The 21,126-nt window shown below is 37.1% G+C and overlaps 1 protein-coding gene across 5 annotated transcripts in view; it reads left to right on the forward strand.

Annotated features, from left to right (window-relative positions):
* PIBF1 (progesterone immunomodulatory binding factor 1) overlaps positions 1 to 21,126 on the forward strand; it is a 238,717-nt gene that overhangs the window by 32,109 nt on the left and 185,482 nt on the right. For all 5 annotated transcript variants that reach the window (XR_007720925.1, XM_050766982.1, XM_050766981.1 and 2 more), the window contains exons 6-8: positions 10,684 to 10,817; positions 15,884 to 15,992; positions 16,938 to 17,119. Coding sequence is in view for 4 of the 5 variants with exons in the window: in XM_050766982.1 (XP_050622939.1) it covers positions 10,684 to 10,817; positions 15,884 to 15,992; positions 16,938 to 17,119 (425 nt within the window). In the remaining variant the exon portion in view is untranslated. The remainder of the gene's footprint in view (positions 1 to 10,683; positions 10,818 to 15,883; positions 15,993 to 16,937; positions 17,120 to 21,126) is intronic.

The following is a 21,126-nucleotide window of genomic DNA, read 5'->3' on the forward strand; positions in this document are numbered from 1 at the left end:
CAGGAGGTGGAGATTCAGTGAGCCGAGATCGCACCATTGCTCTCCAGCCTGGGTGACAGAACGAAACTCCGTCTCAAAAAAAAAAAGAGAGAGAGAAATGTATATATTAATGCCATTTCTTGCCTCCAATATAAAATTAATATATTTTAATGTATTTAACAAATTCAAGAATATAATTGGAGTCATACACTATTATGTTACAACTTGGACTTACTAAAATCCATCTCTTGCCTATACCTCTAAAATCTCTAAAAAATTGCTCCTTCACAAACCTGTTAAGTTTTTACAAATAACACAAATGACTTATGGATAAAAGTGCATGAGGGGAAAAAATTCATGGGAAAGCTAAAATGAATGCAATTTTAAGTGTGACATTATTGGGAAGAAGCTTCATTTAGCTGATTGTTTTATACATGCCGTATGAAGAGACATAATCTTTTAAAGAGTAATGAGACTTTTTTTTTCCTTTGCTACTGTGTGTATAATCTTTAGTAAATCTAGGAGCTTTTAAATTTTAGGGGCAAGTTTTGAAGGGCTTATTGGGTTTTGAGATGAAATTTTGAACCCAGTGGCCAAAAGGGTGTATCACTACATTATGGCAGGGGAAAACTCAGGAGGAAACTTAACCAAATACCTTGGTTTAAATCCAGAGATACCATGATAACTTCGTTCTCTTGATCTGCATAGTGTTTCTCAAGCCAGATTCCACAGATATGTTTTGGAGTATCTAAGAGTTCTTTCTGATAATTTTTAATTTTATGATTTAATTTTTTTAATGACCTCAGAAATTAATAGATGCATATGATGGTTCATCACGATGAGTAATTTATAATAGAGTACTATCACTATGATGTCATTGCCCATGTTTGCATTTAATTTTGTCATGGCATTAGCACCACAGATGACAGTTTAAAAAAACAGTAGTCAACTGTCCAGGCACAGTAGCTCACGGCTGTAATCCTAGCACTTTGGGAGGCCGAGTCAGGAGGGTTGCTTGAGCTCAGGAGTTCTAGACCACCCTGCCCAACCTGGTGAAACCCTGTCTCTACCAAAAATACAAAATCTCCAGCCTGACCAACATGGTGAAACCCTATCTGTATTGAAAAATACAAAAAACTAGCTGGGTGTGGTGGTGCAGGCCTGTAGTCCGAGCTACTCGGGAGGATGAGGTGAGAGAATTGCTTGAACCTGGGAGGATGAGGTGAGAGAATTGCTTGAACCTGGGAGGCAGAGGTTGCAGTGAGCCAAGATTGTGCCACTGCACTCCAGCCTGGGTGACAGAATGAGACCCTGTCTCAAAAAACTACCAAAAAAAAAAACCCAAAACCAAAAACTTCGCCCGGTGTCGTGGCTCACATCTGTGATCCCAGGTAGGAGGATTGCTTGAGCCTGGGGTAGGGGTGGGGGAGCAGAGGTTGCAGTGAGCCAAGATTGCACCACTGTATTCCAGCCTGTGTGACAAGGTGAGACTCCACCTCAAAAAAAAGAAAAAGAAAAGAAAAAAAGAAAAATAAGAAAGAAATAGCCATCAACTTAATTTGTAGGTTAGGTATTTCAGCCAGATAAAGGCCAGGTGCTATCATGCATTACTATGAATAAAAGTTTCACAGTTCAAATAGAGAAAAATGATGGCAATATAGTCATCACACTACTGAGCATAGTCTTGCCAAACTCAAAATTAAATGAACTCCTGCTAATTTTACTGTTTTAATGTTAAATTATATAGTCAACATTACTGAATAGAATAAGATTGCTGTTTAGGCTTAGTTGAAAGGAGGAAGTAAAGGAATTCTAGGGGATGAAAATGTGAATGCATTTCATTTTTTCTTTCTTTTCCAGTTCAAATTATCCCTCTCTCAGCTGTCTTCTGGCAGGCAGCTGGATCTGAGTGGAAGTCTTGGGCTTTGGGAAAGCTAGTGTTCCAGTTACATATTGCTGCATAACAAAATCACCCTAAAACTTGCTGTCTCAAAATAATTTATTTGTCACAGCTCTGAAGGTTGTTAGGTTCAGCTGAGTTTTTCTTACTTCACTGAGACTGGGGTCATCTGAAGTCTTCTTTAGTCACCGGTTTGGAGCCAGGATGATATGACCAAAACATCACTCCCTTTCCATTTGACCTCTTCATGTGATCAGTTTGGGCGTCCTTCAACATGGCAGTCTCAGGGCATGGCGGCTGGCCTCCTCCAAAGCAAGCATTCAAGAAACTCAGACGAAACTTAAAGACTTCTTAGGATGTAACTTCAAAATCCCAGAAAATTGCTTCTCCCACATTCTTTTGGTTAAGCAGATCATTAAGAGGAATAGACACACTTCTTAATTAGAAAATAGCTTCCTGCATACAAGGGAAGAAGTCGATAGAGACCGTCTTGGAGATAGGCTACCAAAATTTGAGATTTCTCTCCCCTGACTTGAGTGAAAGCCTAGAAAATGTGAGAGAGCCCCAAGCAAGGGCAGAACAGATTGTCAGCAGAGCTCGGCCTATACAAATCTGTGGATTACTCCCTTTACTCCTCACCCCAAATAAGGTGGATAAAGTCTCCTTTGCCTCCACTAGGTGAGGGAATGGATGTACAGTGTTCTGTTAAAAGAAGGACTCTCACATTGACCTTCAAACCAAGCCCATCTCTATTTGTTTATAGGAAATATGCTTAATGCAAATTGATAAAGATTGAAAAATGGGCCAGGTGCGGTGGCTCACGCCTGTAATCCCAGCACTCTGGGAGGCTGAGGCGGATGGATCACCTGAGGTCTGGAGTTCGAGACCAACCTGGCCAACATGGTGAACCCCGTCTCTACTAAAAATACAAAAATTAGCTGGGCATGGTGGCAGGCGCCTGTAATCCCAGCTACTTGGGAGGCTGAGGCAGGAGAATTGCTTGAACCCAGGAGGTGGAGGTTGCATTGGGTTGAGATTGCACCACTGCACTCCAGCCTAGGTGACAAAGCAAGACTCTGTCTCAAAAAAAAAAAAAAAGAAAAGAAAAATAATTACTTAAATAATTTTAAGAAAAAAATTATATAATAAATTTTAAGAACAGATTATATAGTTTCTATTTTTTATCATAATTTAGTGAAACCAGAGATAAAAGGTGAGGAGGAATAAACTTACGTGGCAATTAGAAACATACCTTTTGGATCAAACAGGAAAGAAAAACTGAAAGCAATTAAAATGAGAACATTTTTGGATCAAAATTCTTAGACACATTTAAAGGAAAGGAAATCTTTAAAAAGATTTAAAGGAAAGGAAATCTTTAGATTTGCCAAAGGAAAATCTATAGCCTTGAAATGCCTTTATTATTTAAAAACAGATAAAAAATAAAGACATGTAGTACTCATCTTGAGAAAGCTGGAAAAAGATAAGTAGAAGTAAGGTGTTTGGAATTAATTGACATGAAGTAAGGGAAAATACATACAATTCTGTGGCAATAAGCTTGAAAACAGAAAGGAAAGTGATTGTGCCAACAAAATATAGTTTACTAAAATTGACAGAAGTGAGAACTTGAATTAGAACAGTTACCATAGAGGTATTACAAAAATGAGTAAAAGTGTACAACTGATAAAATTACCAGCAGGTTCACAGATAGATTACCCCAAATGGGTTCACAGTTGATTTAAAAAGAGACAGCTAGTTCCACTTACTTATACTCTACCAACTATTGAAAAAGAAATGTCTGAGAAAGAGACTACAAAAGCAAAATAAAACATTAAGGCCAATTTTACTGACTACTACAGATGTAAAAATTTGAAATAAAATGTTAACAAATGAACTTTACCGTTGTATCAAAAGAATAATACTTATGATTAAACAGAATATATTCCAGCACAGAAAGCATAATCCATTGCATCAGCAAATTAAGGGGGAATAGCTTCATGAACATATGGACATATCAGATGCAAGCAATTAGTGTTGAACACTTAAGATTTTATCGCTTTCTTCATAGGAGCTTGTTACCTTATGAATGAAATATTTCCCCCCACATTCATCTCTAGCAAGAAAATAAATTGATTCATATGAAGAAAACTAAAATCTTGAAACATGGAAGCATCATACCTTAAGTAAGACAAGCTCATTAAAATAGCAATTTTTATGATTAACATATTAATCAAATGTAGTTAAGTTATAGTCTCATTTTTTTCCTGATAATTTGTAGGCGTTGTTGGAGGGAAGAAGTGTGGTATAGGACTTTATCCTTTCTATTAACTTTGTTAATACTTTTTAATTTTTATTGATCTGTATTTCCAGACAAGCTCTCAGTCTGTCATTCAGGCGGGAGTGCAGTGGCATGATTACACCTCACTGCAGCCTTGAACTACTGGGCTTAAGCCATTCTCCCACATCAGCCGCTTGAGTAGCTGGGACTACAGGCATGCACCATCACACTGTTACTACTGTTAAGGCTTATCTCAGTTACTCAAAAGGCATGGGAAACCATACTTTTCTTGCATTGATAAATTTGGGGGTTAATAAGTGATACTTTTAAGATAGTTTAGCAACTTGGTCTCTTTAACATTAAGACTTAAATTTGTTTGGTTCAAACATATTTGGGTCAATGCCTGTTGAGAAGCCAGTATTTCAAATTTGTTATGGTAGTTTGCTGAATAAAATGTTGGCTATAAAAGTTGCCTCCCAGTACATCAGTGTAGCATTTTGCAGTGGTGGAGTCTGCTAGACCCATGAGCTAGGGGGTGATGTCTTAATACTCGTAATAGAGTGTGTAATACAATAATGACCACATAAAAATAAATGAGCCAGTGAATCAGTGTACACACTCTGCAGAAGCATCAGGTAAATCCAGAAAAGTTGACTTGCTAGAGCAATAAGTAGGAGAGACAGAATCTGAACCCATGTTTATTATTCCAATCTAGGGTCCACCACATGTGATGAAAGTTACCTTTCTTCATTCTTGAGTTTTGTTGGGCGTGGTGGCTCACGCCTATAATCTCACTTTGGGAGGCTGTAATCGCAGCACTTTCAGGGCTGAGGCGGGCGGATTCCTTGAGTCCAGGAGTTCAAGACTACTCTGGACAACATGGCAAAACCCTTTCTCTACTAAAAATACAAAAAACTAACCGAGCATGGTGGCATGCCTGTAGTCCCAGCTACTTGGGAGGCTGAGGTGGGAGGATCATCTGAGCTTGGGAGGTTGAGGCTGCAGTAAGCTGAGATTGTGCCAGTGCCCTCCAGCCTGGGCAACAGAGTGAGACCCTGTCTCAAAAAAAAAAAAAAAAAATTACGGAATTATTTTTTTCTTTAAAAAAAAAAAAAAAAGCCTCGGCCAGGCGCAGTGGCTCACGCTTGTAATCCTAACACTTTGGGAGGCCGAGGCGGGTGGATCACGAGGTCAGGAGACCGAGGAGACCATCCTAGCTAACACGGTGAAACCCTGTCTCTACTAAAATAGAAAACATTCGCCGGGCGTGGTGTCAGGCACCTGTAGTAATCGGGAGGCTGAGGCAGGAGAATGGCATGAACCCGGGAGGCGGAGCTTGCACTGAACCGAGATCACGCCACCGCACTCCAGCCTGAGCAACAGAGCAAGACTCTGTCTCAAAAAAAAAAGGCCTTAAATATTTATTTGAATTCACATTTATTCAAATGGATATAGTTGAAATTTTAGCATGTAATAGAAATTGTTAAGATTTTCATTTTAACGCATAGTAGACTTTACCACTTCAGATTTTGTCTGTCGTTAGAAGTCAAAATTCTTTTTGAAAAATTTCCTGAAGATCTTAACTATGACAAGAGTTGTCTCTGGCAGCAAAACAGACTTCACTGTGACTTCAAGGGACAGCCTATAGCAGTCAAAGCTTAATTAGGTTTCTTGTTCTTTTGAGTATTTAATTGCTTGGATTAGATTATTGATAATGTGAAACTTGAGGGAATTCTGACAAGTGAATTCTTAGTTTTCCAGAATAGCTAACCAACTGTTTCTTACCATTCACTGAACTGTTGTCCAATGTAAACTGCTTCAGATTTGAACCTTAAGGTAAATGTCACTATATCCTATTTCCAATTTCCGTAGTTGTCCTCCACACAGGCAGGAGTTCTTCATTTATTAAAGATTTATTTTGAGACATAGGTTACTACTTTCTTCTCAGTTTACATCATGGGAGAGACAAAAGACTTCAATGAAGTTTAGAAATTCATTACATCCATAGTAATTGCCTTTTATTGAGAACAGACATTGAGACTTGACTGTTATTGGCCCATTTACTATGATGTAGAAATTTTCTGTTAGAAAGGGCTGATGACTGGAAATTTTATGTGTCCATTTCTTTATGTTTGGAAAGTTTACTTTTTTTGCTTCTTTTGTTTTAGTCTATTTAATGTCCTCTTTTGTTCCTCTTCTTCCGCAGACATTAATTGCAAACCTTCTATGTAATAGGCAGAGTATTAGTTACTAGGATTATAGAAAACTTCCTTAAAGTTTTCCTTATGATGTGGGAGACAAGTAATGGCTGCCCACAGCACATGTGATACATTTTTCTGACAGGTAAGAATCAGGTGTTGTGAAAAAAATAGGATAAACTCTAAGTTAGAGCTGGAGCTTAGTCTTCCCACAAACGTTGATGCTTAGCTCAAGCCACGGAAGGATGCAGAGGAGGATACAAAATAGTCTTTTCTACTCTATAGCTTTAACCACGGTTCTACGCAGTCATGGGGTTTATTTTGAGGGAAGATGCTAGTTTTCCTGTTTCCAATGCTATGTCTTACTCTATTTTAATTGCTCACAATAAGTGCAGGAGATTTTTAAATTCAAAATACAAAAGTCATAATTTAAGGGGAAATTTTCCAGTTGAAAAATTGTAAATAAAGTGCTGGTCGAATATATGCATTTCTATACTGCGCTTATACTTGCTTCTGTTTATACTTGCACATGGTATTTATATTTAAAGAAGATTTATAAATATATACATATACGATATATATGCTATATATAATATGAATAATACTACACTCTGTATATTCTCCTATGGAACTGCTCTCTGAATATCCTGAATATTTCAGGATCAGATTATCTTTATCGTTTTAGATCTTTGCAGTTGCACTCACAGAAAACACTGCTTCTTTGGGAACTCGTCATCTGGATACCCCACCTTACAGTATTTCTCATTTGCAGACCACTGGGACATTCCTCTTTGTTTAATGAAAGCCTTGCTCTAGATTTAGTCTTCCTTTCCACTTCAGCTGCTACCTAGGTTACTTATGTGATTAATTCATCTGTAGTCTTGGCCTTGAATTTTATTGATCTCATCTCTAGTGATTGCCTTTTCTCCACTTTAACACTCAGTCTTATAGCCCACATTTGGTTCCTTGTCACCCAGAACTGAGTTACTTCTGAAGTTATCAATTCACTTTGATCCACTAAACATCCTATTTCCTATATTTTTATGTTTTCCCATTGTCTGCTTTCAACTTGTCTTTAACAATTTCCAATCCATATTATTTATTTATCAATCCTTTCCTAAATTTATTTTCTTCCCTCACCACGTTATCAGTCTTAAACTTTTTTTTTTTTTTTTTTTTTTTTTTGCCAGTATCCTCTAATTCCTCTCCCAGCTTTCTTTTTATCAAACCAGACTGAAAAACTCTCAACTCTTTATTTTTCTAGCTGAGCACTACTGGCAAAAATCACACAAGCAGTAACAAGCACTATCAGTTTATTGTTATCAGCCTCAAATGGACCCACACAATTGGTCATAATTCTATTATTTCTAGTTCTTTCATTTTTCGCAGAGGTTACTAAGGCAACCAGCCACTATCTCCAGTTTTCCAGATTTCTTGTCACATTCAGCAGATGACTTGGCATTTCATTTCACAGAGAAAGTGGAAATCCTCAGATGAGAACTCCCACAGTGTCCTTCCACCAAATCTACTCATATCTGCACTCATTCTGGTTTGTTTGTTCTTACTGTTTATAATGGAAAGAGTCTTGCCCTCAAGGGGTGGGAAAATCGTATGCCTTTAGAAACCAGGTGGATAATATAAATTTGTGAAGCCTTAGGGTAAGAGTAGGCTGTGGCCTGTAGCAAATTGATAAGAGCTATCTAAAATATTCAAGTTGTTAATACTCTGTATCAGCTGGAAAAAAGCCTGCCTTGATGAACATGGCCTCTGATCTAAGACTAATCTCCACATCTAAGCTGTGGATCCCATATCCTGAAGCCTTTTTCAGGAGTATGCTTCATTCCCCTGAATATGCCCCCTTTTCTCCAACAGTAATTCATCTTTTGCTATTAGTTGTTTCTTATCAATATTTGAATATTGTCAAGCTTGTTTCATCTTTTAAAACCTTCATTGACCCTGTTTTCTTCTCTAGCTACTAGATTTTCTCCACTTTTACTGTTAAACTGTAGAAAGAGTTGCCTACTGATTTGGATTTGACAAGCTTAGGTTAGAGTCCTCACTCTACTGCTTAGGAGCTCTGAGACTTTCCAAGCCTCAGTTTTTTTCATCTGTGAAGCTGGGGATAATTTTTACATCCCATCATAAATTTAAGTATTATGTCAGACAATGTATATAAAATAGCCAAAAACAAGCACATACTGAGTATTTAGATATATTTGTTTTAGTCCCTGGCACTCCACCTTCTGCCCCTACCCCTGAATACTCTAAAGGCTTTTCGTTGGTTCTCAGTAGTATTTCTTAGTACCAATCAGTAGTGTTTCTCAATATTATTGACTGCTTCAAAGCACTGTCTTCCACTGTTTTTCCTGACACACACCCCTGGTTTACCCATTGTTTCTGCGAATACTCCTTTGGGTTTTTTGGGATATCTGTTTTTTGCCCATCCTTTAATGTTTATATTCCTTGTATTTATTTTCCTCCAAATTTTGTCATGGCGTTTGTACAGTTATTAAAGTTGAACTATTAATTTGGCTGTGATCTCTTTGGAAGCCAAAGCAAAGAGGAAGCATTCTAACAATATTAATTTATAGTTAATCAGCATTTACTATGTTAGGCATTTTTATAAGTACTTTACATGTATTACTTGATATATGCCTCACGAGAACTCTGAGGTAGGAGACCAGAATAGAGAGGTAAACTAACATGCGCAGAGTCTTACTGCAGGAATTCAATTTTAGACAGTTGAATTCTGGAGCTTGCCTTCCTAGCCGTAACACTATACTCTCTTCCAAAACAGTGACCTGATTAATGGTGTTTAGAAGGGTAACACGTTCTTCAGAAGAACTAGAGATTCTTGTAGGACTTAGGTCCGAAATGATGTATGTGATGATTCTTCAGGAGGTGATAGCGTATCCTCAGCTGTAATCCCATAATAAGTACCATGGTAACATTCCATTCTCATGTAAAACTTCAGTGTAGAACAAGAACATAATACCATACCAAAGCAAAACACACTGAATATAGTTTTTCCATAATTACTTCTCTTAAATAGCCCTTCGATAGAAATTTGGGGACTGAAATATCAAAGTTATATTTAGTAGTTTAAAAAGGACAGAATTGTCTTACTCATCTTTGTATCTGTAGTGCCTCACCCAGAACCAATCACACAGAAATGATCCAGTCAGTATGTGTGGAGTGAATAGGACCTGATTTAGCTGGTCAGCTACTTAAGCAGTAATGACTTAACACAGGATGCATTTAACATGCCAGCTTCTGAAGGTGGAGTTGATTTGTTGCAAGATTTGATGAGTTCAAAGAAGGAAAATAAGTAGGAATTTAGTCCCATCTCCTTCCCCTCCCAGCTTCCCATAGTTAATCATTTCTTTATTGGCCTTTATTTCATTCTTATTATACACCTGGCAATGTTTAAAGTGGTGGAGGTCCAGCAGTGAGCAAAACAAAATCCCCACCCTTAAGATGTTTACACTTTGGTGAGATAAAGAGAAAACTAATATGATGGTAATGATACAGTGAGATCAGTGCTCTGAAGAGACAGCATTTAGATTATATGCAGGTATTCAGGCAGTGGGAACAGGTTAGAAGCAGCATTAGTGGGTTCAGAGAACTTCAGATCTCCATTAGGGTTGGAAGGTGAAGTGTGAATATTAGGAATGGTGAGAAATGGGGCTTGTAGTAAGCAGCACCAGATTGTAAAGAACCTTGTGACCAACTTTAAGGTTTTTACTTCCATTGCTCTTCCCATATCAGCAATGCCTTTCTTACATGCTGCTGGCATGGGGAGAGTAGAGGGAAGAACAGTGTAAAGATGTGTTTCGAGGGTCACACGATTCCTTTTTTGATGAATACCAAAATTGGAACTGCGTGATTAATCTCTTCAGTAATGATTTTTCATTGTAGATACTGATATCCATATGACTTTTCATCTCTAAATTGTAAACTCAAGAACAGGAAGTGTATTTTATTCACTTCTGTATCTTTAGCATCTGATAGTAGTAACTCAGTAAATGTTTTTTAAAAGCCATTTAATATTTGTAGTCATTTATGTTTTAGCCTAGTAACTAAAACATAGTTGTTGTATTTTTTAATTTGAAAAACAGTTTAAGTTTTAAACAACTGAGTTTACAGACCACTGTGAACTTAAGATTACTTGCCTTTGAGTAGGGAAAAATTACTAAATTTAAAAATCGAGGAATTTTTTTGTTGTTTAATTACAAGGACAATCACAGCTTGACAGAAGACTTCAATACAGAATTTGGTCAACTATTTTAAGTGTTTAGTCTGAAATGTGTTATTATTCTTTTGATTTATAGACATATGAGGAAGATAGAAAAAACTACTCTGAAGTTCAAATTAGATGTCAACGTTTGGCCTTAGAATTAGCAGACACAAAACAGTTAATTCAGCAAGGTGACTACCGCCAAGAGAACTATGATAAAGTCAAGAGGTAAGTAGTTAAAATGGCTGTGGTAGTAGTTCTCCATTTTAACGTGCATCAAAGTCACCTGAGTTTTTACCAACAATCGTTAATTTTACTTTTTACCTTATTCTTCTTTACACAAGTGCATGCAGTTTTAGCAGTTTGTTGGGTTTATATTGTATTTTTATATTGGTGGTTTTTGTTTTATTTAGGTGTCACTGCTGTCTTAAAATGTAAACAAAGATAGAAACCCAGTAAAATCACACGTGTGTAAATATTTTTTCAGGGTTGTTTGATGATTGTTTTTATGTAATGGAATCAATTTAAATGCTTAACAGTTTTCCCTGAAGTTTTTTTCAGCTGTTCCTTCCTGACAGAAGACACATACTCTCTCAAAAAAAACAAAAAACAAAAGACACTTTCTGAGAATATATTTCCTAATATTTGCTACTAGGTAGCTATAACAAATACCTTTGTTTAACGAATATTCTTTTCTGTTGTTTGTTCGGTAATTTAATGAGCTACTACTTAGCTGTGTGTCCCTGGTACATCTCTTTTCATTCTGAGCCTAAGTTTCATCTTTTATGAGATGTTGCTAATACAGATAGCTGCACTGTATAAACTAAGATCAAATAAATATTTATGAAAGTCTTTAAATATATATGTACTGTGTATGTAATATAAATGGAATGACCTTTAATTGTTCACTTCACCTGAAATAATTCTTAAAATGTGGTAATCACTCAGTGAATATTTGTTAAATGAATGAATGAATTATTTAAATTGCATAATTTAAATTATAAATTACATAATAACATATGTGAATTTGCAAAGATTTGTGCATAGAAGATTGGCATTTCTACTCCCATTATGATTGACACATGGTATTTCTTATATATGTGGTATTATGCCAAAATATGATAATTATTGGAGCTTTAAATCGTTGAGAGCTCTGCTCAGTGGGCTCTGGAATAAAGCTGGAGTTCAAAAGAAGCATTTAAAAATAAAGTAGAGGCATGGTGGCACATGCCTTTAGTCCCAGCTGCTTGGGAGGTTGAGGTGGGAGGACTGCTTAAGCCCAGAAGTTCATGGCTGCAGTGAGCTATCATCATGCCACTGCACTCCAGCATGGTGGCAGAGTGAAACCCCATCTCTTAAAAATATAAAATAACAAAGAATAAAAATTAAATAGATTGTGATGCTAAGATGATACCAGTTGGTATTTTGATGTCCCCACTGCCGCTATCAATGACTGATACAATACAAAAAGGGAAAACTAAAATGCGCAGTCATCAGAATAATCCACCAGGGTCATGGATGCTCAAGGAAACAAGATGAGTCATGAGTTGTTAATTACTGAATTTGGGTGATGGGAGCATGGGTGTTCATTATATCACCTCTATTTTTACATATGTTTTCATTCACTATAATAAAAGCTTAGGAAGGAAAAATGTAGCCTTGATCAAAAAGCTTGATAAACATCTTTATGGTAGAAAATTAATAGTAAAACAAGAAAGGACTCAAACTATGACACTTTTTAGTTCACTCAGTAGAAGAAATGAGTTTAAAAACAGACAGGTCATGAAATATAAGATAAACTGGGGAAGAAAAAACAAGCCTTTTATGCCCTGGGTAAATTCTCATAAATGTACAAAAGAAACAGGTGTGTGGATGTTAATTGTGTCATTATTAAAATAAATTCAAATGCTTTTCAGAAGCAGAATGGAAAATAAATTGAGATTTATCCTGCAATATAGTTTTATGTAGCAGTTAAAATCATTAAATCAGATGTGAATGTATCACTTTTTTTACTAGCAGTTCCTTATTTTCTGGTGTAACATAATGTTCCTAGTTTTGGTTTTTGTTTGTTCATTTTGTAATTTCATTGCCTCAGCTTTTTCTCTAAGAAGTCTTGATCTCTTTTAGTGGGGAATGCTATTTAGAAATTAAGATTTGGATGCTGTGGTCATGGCTACATTGGTCATTATTTCTAGGCCCTTTGAGTAGGCAGAGACAGTGGAGGGAGAATGAGGAGGAGGCTTAACACACTATGGATGAGATCATACTGATACTTCTTTTTTTTTTTTGAGACAGAGTCTCACTTTGTCACCCAGGCTGGAGTGCAGTGGCATGATCTTGGCTCACTGCAACCTCTACCTCCCAGGTTCAAGTGATTCTCCTGCCTCAGCCTCCCAAGTAGCTGGGACTACAGGTGTGCACCACCATGCCCAGCTAATATATATATTTTGTTTGTTTGTTTGTTTGTTTGTTTGTTTTTGTTAGTAGAGACACGATTTCACCATGTTGGCCATGGTTGGCCAGACTGGCCTTGAACTCCTGACCTCAGGTAATCTGCCCACCTTGGCCTCCTAAAGTGCTGATATTACAGGCGTGAGCCACTGCACCCAGCCCACGTTGATACTTCTAATTCCAATTCAACACTGCAACAGCCAGTTTGAGGAGGTGCCAACTGGCTAAATATGGCAAACTTGAATATCACAATAAATAGTGACAATGATGAATTATAGTCCATTGAATAGAATAAGAGTTTTTAAGTGCAGGCTAATAATAAATACAGAAAGGGGATCTTAAAAATTTTTTTAATATGTCATCTTTACCACTTTTTAAGTGTACAGTTCAGTGGTAATAAATATATTTATATCCTTTTTGGGAAAGAGGATCTTTACGGTTGAATGCCAACCAATAAATGTATATGCATGTAAGAATGACCATTTTGTAGCCGCATAATAATATTGATTCAGAATCATCATTGGAATATAAAACCATCAAGTAAAAGTATGTTAGGGAATAGGATATTTACACAAAGCATCTCTTCACAATTATTAATTTTAAAGGGCAAAAGGATACCTTTATAGTTAAACTCTGGCAGATGCTACCTTAACCTAGTGATCAAAGTTACTATCACCAATAATGGGATAAACTGACATCACATACCTCAGTACATCTTCATATAATACACTGAGAATGCATTTCTCTATCTGAGAATCATTTCTGTAGTATTCCTGCCCAAGTGCCTAACCTGAATCTAATAGTAAAGAAACTTCAGACAAGTGAAAATTAAGGAACATTCTATGATGCAGTTAGCCTGTGCTCTATAAAAAGTCATAAAACACCAGGAAAGCTAAGAACTCTTAAAGGTTAAAGGAGACTAAAACCACATGACATCTAGCTGCATGGTAATAGATTACAATATTATGATAATAGATCCTTGGATTACCATTATGGTGATAGATCCTTGGCTCAGGGAAAAAGATATTTCACAAAGGGCATTTTGGGAGATAGTTGACAAAATTTGAAAATGGATTGTATATTAGAAAATAATATTGTCTTAGGGCTAAGTCTCCTGAGTGTGATAATTATACTGTGATTATATAAGAGGCTATCTTTAACCTTAGTAAATTCACACTGATTTATTTAAGGATAAAGGGACCTAATGTCTCAGTTGAGGAAACAAGCGCACATGTATGAGTATGTGTGTGTCGGTATGTATACACATGTAGATACATGACCCTTGGCCAACACGGGGTCCACTTATATTCAGGTTTTTATCAGCGTAACACCAACCGAAAATACAATTTTCACGGGATGTGAAACCTGAATATACAGAGGACTGACTGTTTGGTGGGATCTGCAACAACTGCAGGACTTCAGCGTGTACAGATTTGCGTATTCAGGTTGTGGGGGTGGGTCTGGAACCCATTCTCTACATATACCATTAGACAGCTGCACATATTCACATATATTAACAAGAGAGAGGAATTGAAGAAATATAACAAAGTAATATTTAGTTAATATTACAAAACAAATACAACAGTATTAATGATTGGTAAGTAAAAGTATTAAAAAGAACCAGGCTGAGTACAGCGTGTCATGTCTATAATCCTAGTGCTTTCAGAAGCGCAGGCAGGAGGGTCACTTGAGCCCAGGATTTTAAGACTAGCCACTGCAAGACAGCAAGACCGTCTTTCCAAAAACAAAAACAAAAAAATTAAATTAGTCAGGCACATGGTGGCATGAACCTGTAGTCCTGGCTATCTGGCAGGCTGAGGCAGGAGGATCACTTGAGTGCAGTAGTTCCAGTCCAGCCTGGGTGACAACAGTGAGACCCCCATCTCATAAAAAAAAAAAAAAGTATAAAAAATGTTTTTTTTTTAAATTGCATGTAAAAGCACAAAATGAAATTTTAATTTTTTAAATTAAAAATAATCTAAACGTTCTAAAAATAAAAAAGCACGAAATACTTGTAGTAATATGTATCAGAATAGAAATACTGATAGTCATCTTTACTTATTGGGTTTGTATGTGATTGTTATTTTGTGCTTTGCTCAGCTTTTCTTCAATAAATATAATATTTTGTTAACTAGAGGAAAAAAAAGCTTTCTAAACGCTTTTGAAAAGCTGATGCAAAGGAAAACAATTCCTAACAGCCCTCTCTTTGGAAATACCAGATGGGTCAGTGAAATAAAGTGCAAAGGCACTACTTCTGACTGCAGGGAAGTAGTTAAGAGTTAGTAAATCGATTTCTCTGCTCATTTTAAAAAATGTCTGTTGTAGGTTTTAGTCCAATTCTTGGTATAACTTTTTTGGGGAACTGGGGAACTTGTCTTAAAATGCAAATTAAAATTTAGGTAATCATAAACAGTTTGTGAATGAAATAGTCACAATAATGCCTGCCTACGTATCTACTATGCAATCGGAATGATAAGTTGTGTTTTTTTACCTTAACTGAACTGAAAGCCTAGAGCCATGTATACATTCTTTAAAAGTTTTGACCTCAAGATAAGATTGAAGACTAATGAAAAAATACCAAATGTATGTTAGTAAGTTTTATTATTATGTAGTTTATATATTTATTCCTTAAAGGTAATAAATTGATTTTTATGTATTTGAATAAGGTCTGAAACAGAGTCCCTTCTAAATCTGAAAAGTAGATACTTTATAGTTCATGGAATTACACTCAAGCCCCATTGCTAGTGTCTCTATTCAGCATCCTCATGCATAGTCAGCCCTTTTAAAGTGTTCACTGTAAAAGGGGATGTAAAATTTACATGTCTGTTGGAATTTTTTAATAGTGAACGTGATGCACTTGAGCAGGAAGTAATTGAGCTTAGGAGAAAACATGAAATACTTGAAGCCTCTCACATAATTCAAACAAAAGAACGAAGTGAATTATCAAAAGAGGTAAGCTTATGAATAGAGTCACTTATATTGAATTGTATAGTATTAGTGAAAAAAATAGCCCGGAGTAGATTTGAGGCAGAGACATTTTTTTTGTTATGTAGTTCCTCCCAAAAAGAGACTTTTTTTTAATTTTTTAACTTTTACTTTTTTTCTTTTTTGAGACAGGAGTCTTACCCTGTTGGCCAGGCTGTAGTACAGTGGCGTGATCTTTTTTTTTTTTTTTTTTTTTTTTGAGACGGAGTCTCGCTCTGTCGCCCAGGCTGGAGTGCAGTGGCCGGATCTCAGCTCACTGCAAGCTCCGCCTCCTGGGTTCATGCCATTCTCCTGCCTCAGCCTCCCGAGTAGCTGGGACTACAGGCGCCCGCCACCTCGCCCGGCTAGTTTTTTGTATTTTTTTTAGTAGAGACGGGGTTTCACCGTGTTAGCCAGGATGGTCTCGATCTCCTGACCTCGTGATCCGCCCGTCTTGGCCTCCCAAAGTGCTGGGATTACAGGCTTGAGCCACCGCGCCCGGCCAGTGGTGTGATCTTAAGAGGCTCACTGCAACCCCTGCCTCCCAGGTTCAAACGATTCTCCTGCCTCAGCCTCCTGAGTAGCTGGGATTGCAGGCATGTGCCACGATGCCCTGCTAATTTTTGCGTTTTTAGTAGAGACAGGGTTTCATCATGTTGGGCAGGCTGGTCTCGAACTCCTGACCTCAAATGATCTACCTGCCTTGGCCTCCCAAAGTGCTGGGATTACAGGCATGAGCGACCATGCCCAGCCCCAAAAAGAGACTTTTAGTAGCTATTTTTATATTTTTAAAAAGTTGCATGCCAAGAATTAGCCCTTTTTAAAAGGAAAATTTTCATGGAATGAAAACATGAAGGAAAGAAATTAATACAGTCAACATTGAAAAGTAAGATGGTATCACTCTGGATACTTTTTGTTTCTACATGTATGTAGGTAGCCACGTTACAGCAGACTGTTACTCTACTACAAAAGGATAAAGAATATCTCAATCGCCAAAATATGGAGCTTAGTGTTCGCTGTGCTCACGAAGAGGATCGCCTTGAAAGACTTCAAACTCAACTTGAAGAAACCAAAAAGGCTAGAGAAGAGATGTATGAAAAATACATAGCATCCAGGCAAGATTTACATTATTTCCCACATAAATAGATATCAGTTAACACATTTTCTTTGAGGGAGCTCTGGGCTTTGGGGAAGATTAGTGATTTTTTTTTTAAGGTCTATAGGACAATATTAAGATAAGACCTAATTTTATTTTATTTTATTTTTTGATTTTGACATTTCTGCTTTCTGTTTGCATATATTTATGTGGTGTAATTTTCCCATGTGCCTTTATTTTAAAACTTTGTCATTTGGTTTTAGGCACGTTTCTTGAATATAGTAACGAGCTGATGTATCTGTTAGGATAATTTGGATTGCAAATAATGCAGAAGAATTTAAAAAATGAAGTGAGATATGTTTGCTTTTTTTCTTTTTTAATTATACTTTACGTTCTGGGGTGCATGTGCAAAATGTGCAGTTTTGTTACATAGGTATACACATGTCATGGTGGTTTGCTGCACCCATCCACCCATCACCTACGTTAGGTATTTCTCCTAATGTTATCCCTCCCCTAGACCCCCACTCCCCGACAGGCCCCAGTGTGTGATGTTCCCCTCCCTGTGTCCATGTGTTCTCATTGATCGACTCCCACTTATGAGTGAGAACAAGACAGTGTTTGGTTTTCTGTTCTTGTGATAGTTTGCTGAGAATGATGTTTTCCAGCTTCGTCCATGTCCCTACAAAGGACATGAACTCATCCTTTTTTATGGCTGTATAGTATTCCATGGTGTATATGTGCCACATTTTCTTTATCCAGTCTATTATTGAAGGACATTTGCTTCAGTTCCAAGTCTTTGCTATTGCGAACAGTGCTGCAATAAACGTACGTGTGCATGTGTCTTTATAGTAGAATGATTTATAATCCTTTGTACATATACCCAGTAATGGGATTGCTGGGTCAAATGATAGTTCTAGTTCTAGATCCTTGAGGAATTGCCACACTGTCTTCCACAGTGGTTGAACTAATTTACGCTCCCACCAACACTGTAAAAGCATTCCTGTTTCTCCACATGCTCTCCAGCATCTCTGTTTCCCGACTTTTTAATGATTGCCATTCTAACTGGCGTGAGATGGTATCTCATTGTGGTTTTGATTTGCATTTCTTTAATGATCAGTGATGATGAGCATTTGTTCATATGTCTGTTGGCTACGTAAATGTTTTCTTTTGAGAAGTGTCTATATCCTTTGCCCACTTTTTGATGGGATTGTTTTTTTCTTGTAAATTTATTTAAGTTCTTTGTAGATTCAGGATATTAGCCCTTTGTCAGATGGATAGATTGCAAGAATTTTCTCCCGTTCTGGAGTTTGCCTGTTCACTCTGATGATAGTTTCTTTCGCTGTGCAGAAGCTCTTTAGTTTAATTAGATCCTGTTTATCAATTTTGGCTTTTGGGGCCGTTGCTTTTGGTGTTTTAGACATGAAGTCTTCGCCCATGCCTACATCCTGAATGGTATTGCCCAGGTTTTCTTGTAGGATTTTTATAATCCTAAGTCTTATGTTTAAGTCTTTGATTCATCTTGAGTTGATTTTTGTTTAAGGTGTGAGGAAGGGGTCAGTTTCAGTTTTCTGCATATGGCTAGCCAGTTTTCCCAACAACATTTATTAAATAGGGAATCTTTTCCCCATTGCTTGTTTGTGTCAAATTTGTCAAAGATCAGATGGTCATAGATGTGTGGTGTTATTTTTGAGGCCTTTGTTCTGTTCCATTGGTCTATAGATCTGTTTTGGTACCAGTACCGTGCTGTTTTTGTTACTGTAGGCTTGTAGTGTAGTTTGAAGTCAGGTAACGTGATGCCTCCAGCTTTGTTGTTCTTGCCCAGAATTGTCTTGGCTATGTGGGCTCTTTTTTGGTTCCGTATGAACTTTAAAGTAGTTTTTCCCAATTCTGCGGAGAAAGTCATTGGTAGCTTGATGGGGATAGCATTGAATGTATAAATTTGGGCGTTATGGCCATTTTAACAATATTTATTCTTCCCATCCATGAGCATGGAATGTTTTTCCATTTATTTATGTCCCCTCGTATTTCTTTGGGCAGTGGTTTGTAGTTCTCCTTGAAAAGGTCCTTCACATCCCTTGTAAGTTGTATTCCTAGGTATTTTATTCTCTTAGTAGCAATTGTGAATGGGAATTTACTCATGATTTGGCTCGCGGTCTGTTATTGGTGCATAGGAATGCTTGTGATTTTTGCACATTAATTTTGTATCCTGAGACTTTGCTGAAGTTGCTTATCAGCATAAATAGATTTTAGACTGAGACGATGGGGTTTTCCAAATATATAATCGTGTCATCTGCAAACAGAGACAATTTGACTTTCTGTCTTCCTAGTTGAATACCCTTTATTTCTTTCTCTTTCCTGATTGCCCTGGCCAGAACTTCCAATACTGTGTTGAATAGGAGGGGTGAGAGAGGGCATCCTTGTCTCGTGCCAGTTTTCAAAGGGAATGCTTCCAGTTTTTGCCCATTCGATATGATACTGGCTGTAGGTTTGTCATAAATAGCTCTTATTATTTTGAGATACATTCCATCGATACCCAGTTTATTGAGAGTTTTTAGCATGAAGGGGTGGTAAATTTTGTCAAAGGCCTTTTCTGCATCTATTGAGATAATCGTGGTTTTTGTGATTGGTTCTGTTTATGTGATGGATTACGTTTATTGATTTGTGTATGTTGAACCAGCCTTGCATCCCAGGTATGAAGCCAACTTGACCGTGGTGGATAAGCTTTTTGGTATGCTGCTGGATTTGGTTTGCCATTATTTTATTGAGGATTTTTGCATCGATGTTCATCAGGGATATTGGCCTGAAATTTTCTTTTTTTGTTGTGTCTCTGCCAGGTTTTGGTATCAGGATGATGCTGGCCTCATAAAATGAGTTGGGGAGGATTCCCTCTTTTTCTGTTGTTTGGAATAGTTTCAGAAGGAATGGTACCAGCTCCTCCTTGTACCTCTGGTAGAATTCGTCTGGGAATCCGTGTCATCCTGGTTTTTTTTTTTTTTTTTTTTTTTTCGGTTGGTAGGCTATTACTGCCTCAATTTCAGAACTTGTTATTAGTTTATTCAGGGATTCGACTTCTTCCTGGTTTAGACTTGGGAGGGTGTATGTGTCCAGGAATTTATCCATTTCTTTTAGATTTTCTAGTTTATTTGCATAGTGGTGTTTATAGTATTCTCTGATGGTAGTTTTTATTTCTGTGGTATCAGTGGTGATCTCCCCTTTTTCATTTTTTATTGTGTCCGTTTGGTTCTTCTCTCCTTTCTTCTTTATTAGTCTAGCTAGCGGTCTGTCTATTTTGTTGGTCTTTACAAAAAAAACAGCTCCTGGATTCATTGATTTTTTGAAGGGTTTTTCGTGTCTCTATCTCCTTCAGTTCTGCTCTGATCTTAGTTATTTCTTGTCTTCTGCTAGATTTTGAATTTGTTTGCTCTTGCTTCTCTAGTCCTTTTAATTTTGATGTTAGGGTGTCAATTTTAGATCTTTCCTGCCTTCTCTTGTGGGCATTTAGTGCTATAAATTTCCCTCTACACACTGCTTTACATGTGGCCCAGAGATTCTGGTACATTGTGTCTTCGTTCTCATTGGTTTTAAAGAACATCTTTATTTTTGCCTTCATTTTGTTGTTTACCCAGTAGTCATTCAGGAGCAGATTGTTCAGTTTCCATGTAGTTGTGCGCTTTTGAGTGAGTTTATTAATCCTGAGTTCTAGTTTGATTCCACTGTGGTCTGAGAGACAGTTTGTTATGATTTCCATTCTTTTGCATTGCTGAGGAGTGTTTTACTTCCAATTATGTGGTCAATTTTAGAGTAAGTATGATGTGGTGCTGAGAAGAATGTATATTCTGTTGATTCGGGGTGGAGAGTTCTGTAGATGTCTATTAGGTCTGCTTGGTCCAGATCTGAGTTCAAGTCCTGAATATCCTTGTTAATTTTCTGTCTCATTGATCAGTCTAATATTGATGGTGGGGTGTTAAAGTCTTCCACCATTGTTGCGTGGCAATCTAGGTCTGTTTGTAGGTCTCTAAGAACTTC

The sequence above is a fragment of the Macaca thibetana genome, chromosome 17 (genome assembly GCF_024542745.1).
Source record: "Macaca thibetana thibetana isolate TM-01 chromosome 17, ASM2454274v1, whole genome shotgun sequence".
Lineage (NCBI taxonomy): Eukaryota > Metazoa > Chordata > Mammalia > Primates > Cercopithecidae > Macaca > Macaca thibetana.